Below are 13,006 nucleotides of genomic sequence, written 5' to 3' on the forward strand. Positions count from 1 at the left end.
CTGTCAAAGACATGTAACCGTCCATGTAAACCTGTGGTAACACTATTGTTAACAGGACTGTCTCAACTTTCCTGCTTCATAACACAAAACTACAATGTCTGAGACTTGACCATTTTACTTATTGTGTGTCTTGTGTATTTGATGTGTGACAGACTACACAGTGTACTTTAATGCACCAAAAGAGCTGTATACAACTGTACTGTCAGCCACCAATAGTGACACATTAGGAAACCTTGTGGCTATGAAAGGTATAATGTGAATCTGTTGGTTTCCTGCAATAACAGGGAGCACTTCAGCAGCCAGCTCTAATGTGTTGAATGTCATGGCTTCTTAGAAAGCAGCAGCAGGGACAAAAATGTTACCTTGATGGATTAGCTATCTCAAGCAAGTTGCGTACGTGTCTGTGCTTGTACTTGATTCCAGATGTGTATGTATGCAAGCGCACACCCAAACCGAATTGAACCAAACCAAGCCAGACCAAACAGAACTTCCATGTGGCGTGGGGGAGAGGGAGGAGGGGCTGGAAGACGGGACAAGGGGGAGCGGCCTGTTGCTTCATAGCCAGCTGAAAAGGTCTCGAACCGGGTCTCGACTCTGTGATCTGCTTCCATCAGCTTTCCAGCGGAGCTCCAGCCTCTCTCCCCCTCCCTGCCTGCTATAAATACACCCAGCCTCTGCTTATAGCTTCTAACCACCGAGCCACTCACACACCAAACTATGATTAAAGGCCTATTTTAGGGAGAGCTTTGAAGCAGCAACAAACACCGAATGAGAGGCAGAGACAGACAGACAGAGGAGGGAGAGACATCGTGCAGCGCCCACACAGACATGCAGATGTACCCGAGTATGCATGCAGAGCTCCGTCAGACCTTCATCTGAGCAGGTACCCTCTTTGAAGGGAAAAAAAACAACAACACCGCACGCACAAAGACACACACACACTCCCACGTGGATGTATGAGCTTTGTCTGCTGAACAGACGACAAGTTCACAGGAGAGTCAGATGGAAGACAGAATGAGAGCATGGAGAAAGAGGGAGGGAAAATGGAAAGATATACATGATTTCACTGGCTGCATCTGCAAAAATACCTTTTGCCAATTATGGGCTGAATTTAGGTTAATATAGATTAAATGCTATAGTAAATTAAGAGTGAATGACATTCATTGGATTATTGAGACTGAAACAGAAGGAATTCATGTGCATAACTCGTTCATGACTGAATCAATTCTCCATGAAGAATAAAGTAAATACATTGATGAATACATAATTAAAGTGCATGTTTTGAGCTGAATAATTATTCGTCTCTGCGTGGCTTATATGTGTAAGCCCTTGTTTGCTGGTTGTCGTGGCAGTACACAGCTTTATCATTATTGTTTCTGATTGAATTCAGCAGAACTGGAAGGGAGCGAGATGAAGGGATGGGAGAGTGGGAGGAGAGGAAGTGGTAAAAGTGGATTAACACAACAAGTGAACAAGTGAGCGCCATGGAGGGGGGTGAAGGGGGGAGATGAAAGCTGGAGACGAAGGGGGTGTGTGTGGCTGTGTGTGTGTGCGTGTTGGGGGGGTGAAACAGGCTTGCTCGGTGGGGGGTCGCCATCGCAAAACCAGAACAAGCAGAACAAATCAAGAGCTGGTTGATGCCACAAGTGAGGCTTTTCCTTTCCCGCGTCATGGTTCGGCATGTATGACTGCTACAGTGATGGGCACCAGCTGGGGAGAGCTAGGCCTTTTTTTGTACAATGCTGTAGTGGCGATGACACACACAAAGAGATAGAGAGGAGCCTGTGGAGCCCAGCGGTTGTTGAATGGCTCTGCTATAGTATTGGAATTTGATTTGCTGAAAAGATTACATGCCAGAAAAGAAAAGTATTTGGTCACAAGGAGCGTGATTCTTATTCAAGTGAAAAGCCATTGAACATGATGAAACACTAAACTCAAACTCAGCTTAATCATGACTACACATCCTCATACTATAGGTATCTATAGACAATTTGGATTTCACACAAGGCAGTGTAGTTGGCCTACAATTATTTTGATAACTGATTCATTTTTCAATAATTCACTGGTTAACCCAGCGCTCAAATCAGGCCTATGTACTGGTATTACATCACGATCCATTTGTGTTTCACTGTAAAAAGTAAATCAGCAAATCCTCAAATTTGAAATGCAGGAACCAATGTTTGGCATTTTTGCTTCTTAAATGACTTAAACAATTACTCTACTTTAAAAACTGTTATTGATTATTTTCTGTACAGTGCAGGCATCATGGTTAAGAAATGGTATGGTCCACTGTAGGGGTGTCGAAGAAAAGGTATTACAAGAGTCTTCCAAGCATTAAAATGGGAAATGTATTGTAATATTTACAATTACAAGTAAGAGCAATATATATTTCAACGCCTCTTGAAATGTTGCTTTTAGCTCCTTTGGGAGGTCCAAGGGTTAATCAGGGGTGTCATACCCCCCATCCCTCCTGTAATTTGAACCCTGCTTCACATGTGACAATCAAGCATGCTTGTGTCATGTGATTTTTTCTCATATGTTGAATGTCTAAAAATGACATGTTTGACATTTTTGACGTGATAAATTGCAATATGCCATTATTAGGTTTCATCATGTCAAGTGGCCACATACAGTGTGTGAATTCAGTACACGTGATATTGCACGTTGTTTTCACATGTGATGTCCTGCATTTCACTGAAATGTCAGGAAGTGACTTGTGTCTACGTGACTTTATTATGTGAAATATCCTGTATTCCTATATATGACATTTTTCTTTTAAGAATGGGGACGATGGATGGCAGTAGTTTGCGGTCCTGTGTCAAAAGTGGTGAGCCATGTCCCTAGAAGGTGTTTTAGATAGGTGCAGCGTTTGAGTAGCGTTTTCATTTTAATCCACATGCCCATTTGCCCACACATCAGCTCTCACAAAGTCAGTATGACAACACAGATCACTCCAGGTCCTGACATCTGGTCCCGGCTGTTAATCTTCACTGACCAATCAGCGCAGGGTCAGAGGATGAGTGACACTCAATGCAGATAAAAAGCGGTGATGAATCTCCTTCTTCCATCCCTCCCCCATCTGTCCTCCCAGTCACGCACAGCCTCTCTCTGCCTCCTCCTCTGCCTCGCTCTCAACCACTCATTACTGTAATTGGAGGGTTTGGGGAGATACGGCAGAGAGACAGAGAGAGGGGAAAAAAAAGTAAGGTTGAGAGAGAGAAAGCAAGGAAGGGAGGGTGAGAGAGAGGTTTCTGGAGGTCAGAGGCCCAGCCCTTTTCCACTCTCCTTCTGCTCTGTTTTTTTTTCTCCCACCATCTCTCATTCTATCTTTCTTTTTCTAAATCAAGAGGCATAAATTTGCTTTGGCTTTTCTTTAAAGATGTAGGGCTCATTTGCTGCATAAAAGCTGGCTAGATTTTCAAACGCAGCGTCAAGTTTCTAAAGGATCTATTTCTCCTGCTCTCTTCTCTCCTTCTGTCTTTTCTTCCTATTTTTCTTTCTTTCTTCGTTTAACCACAGCTGCTGTGTTTTGTCATAGTTTGGCTTACTGGAATCTGTTGTCGGGCTGGGCTAAGGCGTGTATGTGTGGTCGAATGTGTGTATGAATCCACCAGGGAAAAAACATAAAGAGAAGGGGAGACAGAGAGAGAGAAAAGTGAGTGGGAGAAGACTGTGGTGTTATCAGCTGAAGCACTTTCTGTGGTGAGTGGAAATGGGCCAGGTTAAAGGCGTGAAATAGCTTAAAACAACGTAATGGATGCTCCAATCAGCTGTGGCCTGTTCATTAAGAAATAGGAGGAAAAAGGATGGAATAGGTGAGTCATAGAGACAGAGAACAAAAGACGTAGAGGTGAGAGGCAGAAAACAAGCGAGAGAAAGGATATTAAATTCACTCCTCTTGAACTTTTATGTTTAAGGATAAAGCAGGTGATATCCTGCTTCATCTTATTGTCAATAAATTTCATGAAAAGAGCCAACAATGAATTGATCCCACCAGATGTGTAGACTCGAGCCCTACGACTTGCAACTCGACTTTGACTATTTAACTCTTACAGAAGTTGAATTCATAAGTAATAGAAAGAGATGTTTAATTCAGGGCGCTCAGGGTTTTTGCAGCTACTGTGTTAGATAGATATCACTGTTATTATTATTATTCAGTGACTTTTCTAACTATTCTCTGCCTGTGTTACATAATATGTTAATTACCATTACCCTGGAAATATAAGTTGGCCTATATTAAGCAAATGTTGCATAGGCTAGCTTGTGACAACACACGGTCTTAAGCCTTTTTTCAATTATGTTAAAAAAAACTCATGACGACATATAAACTATACTGTGAATCAGTTCTACAGCAGACTCATGTTGTGCGAGCAGGAGGGAAAGGTGTGTTTGGCACCAACAGGCAGACAAGATGATAGCTGAGATTATCACATATCACAAATATACAATTGCTGTTGTCAGCAAGAATGAGGAACAATATAAACAACACATGGCCAAAAAAATCACAGATGGAGCCACTTCCAACTCTGTTAACACAGAGCTAGCGTTAGCGCAGAGCTAGTGTTACGCTGTCAACCACTAAAACATCCAATCAAAGAGCCCTTGACACAGTCTGTGTGGTAACAGAGCTCTTGCATCCAAGATTTAGCATAAATGCTATTTTTTAAAATCAATAAACATCAGTGTCTGACATTTGCTATTTGTGACTTAAACGTGGTTAGCACTCAGCTTAGCCTAATGTTGCTAACGTTCTTCCATAATGACTCATTTAAGACTTGAAATACTAAGTTCAGGATCTGAGCCGGAATTTCACTTCATGGGATTTCATACACAGACATGACACTGATTTATCTTATTCCTCTGTGTCACAGAGCTCAGTTGTTTCCATTAGCTCCTTTATTACCATTAGTTTACATCAATCCAACATATAGTCCAGGTGCTGTAAATACCTGAAACATGTACTATTCCCCATATGAAAATAGTCCCCAAGAACTGCACTGTTTACTCTGTTATGTAAACTACAGTGAAATTACATAAACTATGACCTGTAGTTCAAGATTTATGTCTCCTGTAGGAACCAATGGACTTGGGAGCGACAAAAGTAATGAAAGATGGATTAACATTTTGTTAATTTTGGTCTGCAATGAAATGCAGTCTTATTTTTTAACATTAGGTAAAAATGTATGAATGAGAAACTTGTACAATATGAACATAAATATGAAATATAATCCACATGAAAGTGAAAAGAAATCAAGACACAGGCACCTTGCCAATAATTAGAATGATATGAGAGAAAAATGAAAAGTATGTAAATTACAACACTCATTAGGAGCTCTATGAGGGCCATACATAACATGTGTACATAAAATGTCTCATTAGAAGCCAAAAGTGATTTTTTTTTTTCATAAATGTGATGAGTGGCTGGTGAGGAACAACAACAGCCTTCAATTTAAAATGTCAACATGTGACTATTAAAAAGAGAAGAGAAGAACTGAATGCTGTGAGAGTAAAAGAGACGCACAGAGTGAAGAGGGATGCTTGTGTTTTTTCTTCTGCAACCTCATGTAAGCTTCATGTAATTGTTGGGCGGTGGTGGTGGTGGTGTTGGTGGGGGGAATATTATCTCTTTAGCCATCTCTGCCCCACCATAACCCACCCAACTCTCACACACACACACATACACACCCCTCCTGTACTGCCCCAGAACGCCAAATCCCTCAGACTGCCAGCCTAAGCAGTACACACACATATAAACAAAGGGGATTAGATAGACAGACTCACAGATACACACACACACACACACACACACACACACACACACACACACACACACACACACACACACACACACACACACTCTCTCTTTCTCTCTCAACACAAATAGGTATAAACACACACGCCCTCTATGCCCCCACATTTTCTCTCACTCTTGTTTTTTATTGCCTGTCTTCTTGTCTCTGTCTTGAAAACTCACAGTGCATGCAAACAGCAGTTCACACACATAAACACACACACACACACACACACACACACACACACGTTAATATGGATGCTGTGTGTGTGTCTGTGCAGGGAGATGCTTCCATGCAAAATGAAACACAGGGTAAAGGGCTTGCAGAGAGAGAGAGAGAGAGAGTGTGTGTGTCTGTGTGTGTGTGTGTTTTCCTTTCTCTGTCATTCGTCTGAAGCTACTTTCTGTCCTTTTAAGGCAGTTAGTGAGTGGCCTCTCTCTCCCAGTCTCTCTATGTCTCTCTACCTTTCTCTCTTGCTTGCTTTCTTTCCATTATATATATCCTCTCTCTCTTTTCATTTGGACTCTCCAATCCATCCCTCCCTCTTTCTGCAGCGTTGTTTTTCCATTTCGTCTCTTTCATATCTCCTTCTCAGCACTGTAGCAAGAATCCATCCATATAAGTCATTTAACCCAGTATTGAGCCTGAAAATCTCATTTTTCTTTAACCAAGTGGAGAAATCTGTCACCAGGTAAGATAATCCCACTTGTTTCCAATGCAAATCAATTTGCGTCAAGAATCGTTCTGCACTCAAGTGCCACACTCAAATCAAGTATGATACAAGTGACGTGATCTGCCTTCTCCTGTGTTTCATGACAAGGCTTTTATTTCTGAGACGTTTCTGAAAAACAGTAAGGCTGCACTCAAAGTGAGGGGTGTTATCTTGTCTCTACAGGCAAATTCATTCAGCTATTTCTCAGAAAAATACTGAAAATGAGATCCTTTTTTTCATTCCTTTCATATAATACCATATGTGTGCAGCTGTCCCTGTTTGCCCTGTCTGGTGAGTCTTTACCACAACTGAGTGCTGGCCAAAGTGCAGCAGAGATCTGGGCTGCTCTGCTCTGCCAACACCGGCTTCACATTGTCACACTCGAGCATTTCACCAGGAACTATTGATGCCCTATCGATTGTTTTTTCCCCCATTCTCTGTCCTCACATCTCACCACAACACCAATGATGCCTGTAGCATGGAGGGGATGAGAGGGCTGTGTGGAAAAAAGGGGAAGGGGGGGATGGGCGATAGCGGTATGAGAAAGCAGCTTTTGAAATACCCCCACACACCACCACCACCACCACCACCACGTGCCAGTCTCCTCGAGAGTGGCTGAAATCGGAGCTCTTTGTGAAAACGGCATGAGAGCATTTTGGGTTCATGTGATGAGCTGCAGCATACAAAGCAAAAAAGGGGAGGGGAGGGATAAAAGGCAAAAAGATAGAGGAGGAAGAGAACAGAAAGGAGAGATAGATATGGGATGAAAGGTGGGATAGGTGGTACAGAGAGGTGAGAAAATGTAGCTTTTCTCCACATATTTTTTCACTTCTCTTTATGGTATTTCCATAATCCCCAAGAGAGAGAATGCAGCACTTCCCCTTTGAGGATTAAAAAATGACTATTTCTCTTCTTGCAACAATTGGCATTGTACAGTGAAGAAAGCCAGGCTGGAGAGGAGGGCCAAGATAAATAGTGCAAATACAGTTGAGCACTAGGATTAGATGGATGTATTGTTTTTCTGAGGGCCTCCTGACAAAAATCAGAAATCATACACCTCTGAAATAATGGAAAATCTTCCCTGATTGTTGTAATGGAATACATTTTTATCCGTTTCGTATCCGATGTCTGACCTGATAAATCACTACCAACAGCTTTCAGCTGATTAAATCTGCCATATAAGGTCTGGTCATAGCACCATTCAAAACAGCAAATTTCACAGCAAAACCAAAATCTCCAAGCAGCTGCAATCAGTGGATATGTGGCATAGGGCTGTTTAAGTCCACAAATATGTTTTAGCAACAACTTGTCATGCAAATTCACAATTTTGACCGATAAAAACCCATGTTGATAGCACTGACCTGTGAGGGCTATCGTAGCTAACTAGGTACAATGACATCTCTTGATTTATCTTAGCTCACAGAGTTGCCAACACTAGCATATTACAGGCTGGATAGCATGTTAGCATTTACCTTGGCAGCTACAGTAGTTCATCAATAATTCAGTTATCAAATATGTCTATATGTCTAAAATCTTTTTTTTACTTTTACAGTAAAATCCATTTTCCTTTATGACATAAAATCTTTTTGGTGACTAAACATGAACTGGGGGGCAGTCACATACAAGTATCAAAACAAACATAATTTGGTGACTAGCTATCTCTGCCCATGCTCATGCTAACGATGGCTAGTAGGTAGACAGCAGAGTAATATCGTAGGAGGTGACTGTGAGGATATTTGTTAGCACAAACTTAGCTAGCTAACAAAGCTAAGAGTGAAGAGCTGTTTTATATGATGTGTGGGATTAAACCTTGAAGTCTGGCTTTCACTGAAATGTTTCAGTGGCCACTGAGGCCGAGCTCCTCTATCAGCTGGTATTACACTGCTCACTCACCCTGGTATCGAACCGTCTTGCGTGGGACTGGGTTCCAGTTGAGACCCTCCGACTTCTCCCATCCAACCAGAATCACCAGGAGCAAGACCTTCGTCCCACCCATGGCTCCCATGTCAGCTCCCATTCGTGAACTGGCGTTGAGCAATGGATTGAGGGATCAATCAGTTGATCAGAGGGACTTGAGGGAGCAGCTGGGCTTCTGGCAGCCTGCCAGGTAGAGAGGAAAACCAAGACATCAGCTGGAAGCAGCAATTCACTTTCATTACTGACTTGGTTGTTTATCAGAGACAATCTTGTCACAAAAGTGATTGCAACATGCACATTTTTCAAAGAGCCATGCAAAACGATTCATACATTGCAGTGAAAGATACATTTCTCACTTTGAAAACATTTAGGTCTATAAAGCTGAACACGGTCATCAAACTCCACAATAATGTAAAACAGAAATGAGTTATGCAAATCATTAAAGCCAACAAGGACATAGCTATAATCAGTGTATGTGCCTCTGAGTGCGAGCGTCTGCCAACAAAAACAAAGCAAACATTTTAATGACTTTTGGCCTTGGGGGTTATGCAGGAAAGTTCTCCCTGTCCCTCCCTCACTGTGAGCGATAATCCAGCTATCACCCCTCAAAAAAGCTTAGAAATAGCTTATCGCTGCACTCTTGTCAAGCCAATTCAGCAGCAGTATATTAAACTGGGGCTGAGTTATCAAAGTTAATTGGTGCTGGCAACGCATCAAACACCAAAGTGTTGGGAAATGAATGTCGAGGCAAGGACAATCCAATAGCACTGTGTTGTAAATGAATTGGTTTATACCTAATGAACATGTCAAGTGTGCTGCTACAGAGCAACATTACAGTCCAATAACAGCACAGGATGATTGACTTGTCACTGTGCTGCAGGTGAGACTGATGCACAGGGCGAGAAGAGGACTGTCACATTAAAACAAAGCTTACACACACACACACACACAATGACACACTGTATGTGTGAACTCAGTGACATCAATAAGTGGTGTAAATGTAATGAGCGCACTCACATTAAAGATGAAGTGCATCACTTATTAACAAGTAACTGTTAAATCAACCATCAGCAGCCTTAAATAAATTAATTTCTTTTTCATCAGTAGTTTCATTAGTGGCGTGTTTAAGTGTGAAAATAACTTTTTAAATTATATTATATGGCTGTCATCAGTGGATTTTTTAGTCTGCCACCTATGCTGACAGACCACAGTTGGTGATGTCAAGGAGGAGATAACAGAGAAAAAAAATTACATGTTCTGCTTGTTCAGATCAAATTTATTAAAGGGTTCATTCATCCAAATGACAAATACATGTATTTTTTTACTTCTCCTGTTCTTCTCATGTAATCATACAGATGATTTCATCATCATCATCATCCAAAAGCAGTCTCCATTATCTCCACCAAAATGTGCGTCTATTGCGTCTATATGTGGGGAGTAATGTCATCAGATGCAGTTACAGAGCACACACACAGACGCAGGGTAGGAAGAGTGAGCTGCTAGACGTCCTGCAGACCTGTAAAACAGATCAGTGGCATCTTACATCTGGGTTGGTGCTCCTAGTGTCAGAACCGCTGTGTGAGATGTTCGATTGGTGCATTTTAAAAACTTATTTCGGGGCTGCAGCTCACTCTTTCATCCACGAGTGTAGTGTAGCACAGTCTCTTATCAAAGGCCTTCATGATGGTCCAATGGGTTAAATATGTATACATTGCATACATATGCAAAGAAGTTGTGTGAAGAATTAAAAAAGATAACTGGAGAGAGAAGTTCAAACCCTGTGTTCCTTTCACGTCACTAGGCCAATCACTGTGTAAAGTAAGTAAGTATCAAAGTACCAATGTGAGATTGTCTGTTTTCAAAAAAAATCCAAAAATTGTCAGAAGCAGCCCTGCCTGATTACACCACTGGAAAAGAGATTTCATAGAGTGTTACATAATCTGATCAGCACTTTCTCTGAAGCATACTAAGGTCTTCAGGATAATCGACAAAACAGTTTGTCCTCTGTTTTCATCCAGGGACTATTTTTTTCAGAGGAAAGTAGTTCCTTTGACAACTCCTCATGGTGTGGTCTGTGGAGCACTGTGTGTGGAAAGAGGACACTGTTGAATATAAATGTCATTTTAAATGCTGTGGGCGGCACAACCAAAGTTTCCTCTCACTTCCATTGTATTCAAATGGCAGCAGAAATCTCTGAGATTGATATCCCAAAACCTCAGCACATAAAACTAAAACTATCTGCATGGCTTGGCACCACTAGGAGTAAGTGGATATTTGTCTTTGATAATTTGGTGACATACAGTGCGACTCCAACTCAATATGTGTAACCTTAATACTAAACCAGTTACTGAACTTTAACTTATCCACTGCAGGGATAAGAGATGATAGATGTTTGTTAATGTTAGTATTCTTATGAGGACTAAATACCCTCATGAAAAGTGAAATGCACGCGCAGAAATGCACACACGCCATCTGTGAGCTCTCCCCTCCGCACCTGCTGCTGCTGCGTATCAGTGAGTGAAATGACGCCTTTGATGATACGTGCTCATTGGAGGAGGGAGCCCATTGACTTTTAAACAGGCACAAATGTCAAACTGTATTTACTCTAATCCAGCAAAAGAAAGAAAATACCTATGTATGTGTAGCACATTTTACATCTCCTACGCCTTCTCACTCGTCTATTCCCACGTGCGAGTATCAAGTTCCAGAGCTGGCAAACAAACATTTGGTCTATTTGGTGGATTGGCAGGGGAGGTAATTGAGATTTGGAGATGTGTGCGTGCATGAGTGTGTGTTTTTGTGCCCATTTCCAACCAATGTGACTGTTATTGATTACACTTTTGAGAGGAAAATAATACTCCCCCTCCACCGTCCACCCCCAGATCAGATCATGGCAACGTGCTGTTAAATGAGCGTACTTAAATGCTGGGTTTGGGTGAAAGCTCTCCAAGCCTCACGGTGCAGACTACCAGCTTTATTGGATCGATGCTGGAGGCCTTGCTGGCCAACGCTTGAGTGAGCCGTGAAGAGATTGAGATGGAGGGAGGGAGCAAGGGATGAAGGGCTGATAGGATGAGAAAAAGGGAGAGAGCGTTATGGAAAAAGAAAAAAAAACATCTGGAGACGTTGCGGGAAGCTTGCAATTTTTCATTTTATGTCTCCTTAAACATGTTCTGTGCTGAGACGTAACGAAGTGAAGTGGGCATCCTGAAGGTCGGATTAAGTGAAGAGGCAGCGTGTAAACACTACAGGGGAAGATGAGGAGGAAGAGGAGGCGAAGGAGATGGAGATTCAAGGCTTCTGCCTGTTTGAAGAAAAGCTTAAAAATCCTCAATGTTTACCTCGTTCTCATTTCCACTTCCTCCTTACTGGCTTCCTGTTTCTTCTTTTCATTTATTTTATCTTTCTCTCCTTCCTCTTCCCTGTAGTGCCACAACACACCTGTCATAAATATTATTGCCAAAGTGATATACTAAATGTTTATTTTCAAATCCAGGAAAAAATGGTTTGTGAAGTCATAATGAAATATCATTAGGTAGAGCCATATCAATAATTGTGTAACATTCAACACAAATAAAACATGGGGCAGAAATTGCTTTCAGTTGAATGTTTTTATGCATATTGCAAATGCAAACACTACATATGCAGTTTAGACATAAACCAACCCTCTGAAAACTGTAAGTTTGCAAATAAGTTTTTATGCTTGACTGAGGTGGAAAATTTGGTTTGGTCCGTGAATATTTGCACCATAGTAGGGGATGGAAAAAACAAATTAATTTGCAATCTGCAATCTTAGTATTAACAGGTGTCAAATAAATGTATTCACCTGGTAGAAGTGCAAAGCATCTCAAAATAGAAGCAGTCACTTTACATATAACTATGTCAAAAGTGTACCTGTCACTTGAGTATCTGCACCACGTCCCCCCACTGTTTACATTATAACAGCGTAGTAACATCTTACACAGCCCACAAACATGCTAACAGATAGCGTGCAGCAGTACTAGCTTTGAGAGCCTGAACAGTACCTGTGCAAACTATTTAAAAAGCAGCAGAGGCATATTCTTCAGTTCAGTCAGTTTGATTCATTTAGCTGCTCTAACAGCATGCAGCAGAGGGATTCCATACAGTGCCAACATAGAAGATTGAGCCATTCACTATAGAGCAATAACAATCAAACTAAGAACAGAATAGCTAGCTGCAGGATTGTTTTCCACTCAGTGTTGACTACTTCTCTTGACACCACTAAAACTGCACACTGACTCTTCGAGCTACCTCCGCAGGGAATGTTATGAACGCCGGGGGGAGACGGCTGAAGTCAGTCCATGATGAATTTTTATTTTATTTTTCTTTTCTTTTTTTTGTTTCTATCAAACTGACTCGTATGATCCCTCCATGTGTTGTGAGAAGCAGGGTTCAGCTTCGCTCTCCCCCTGACGACCAAATGAACGTGCTTGCTCTGCCTCTCACCACAGCCTCTTTAAGGTCCTGCGGTGTCACATAACTCTGCAGGCGGTATCAAATCATCTTTTAGCTGCTGGTGTTGTTGTTGAGCCTGGTTTAGCTAATGAGCTGAGACACGGCAGCC

The 13,006-nt window shown here is 41.7% G+C and overlaps 1 protein-coding gene across 3 annotated transcripts in view; it reads right to left on the reverse strand.

The window, feature by feature from the left end:
* Positions 1–13,006, reverse strand: part of sema4c (sema domain, immunoglobulin domain (Ig), transmembrane domain (TM) and short cytoplasmic domain, (semaphorin) 4C) — a 96,357-nt gene that overhangs the window by 36,260 nt on the left and 47,091 nt on the right. For all 3 annotated transcript variants that reach the window (XR_011691572.1, XM_071482085.1, XM_071482084.1), the window contains one exon: positions 8,398–8,604. Coding sequence is in view for 2 of the 3 variants with exons in the window: in XM_071482085.1 (XP_071338186.1) it covers positions 8,398–8,521 (124 nt within the window). In the remaining variant the exon portion in view is untranslated. The remainder of the gene's footprint in view (positions 1–8,397; positions 8,605–13,006) is intronic.

The sequence above is a fragment of the Trachinotus anak genome, unplaced genomic scaffold (genome assembly GCF_046630095.1).
Source record: "Trachinotus anak isolate AG129_WGS33_773 ecotype Australia unplaced genomic scaffold, CSIRO_AGI_Tana_v1 ptg000008l, whole genome shotgun sequence".
In the NCBI taxonomy this organism is placed as follows: domain Eukaryota; kingdom Metazoa; phylum Chordata; class Actinopteri; order Carangiformes; family Carangidae; genus Trachinotus; species Trachinotus anak.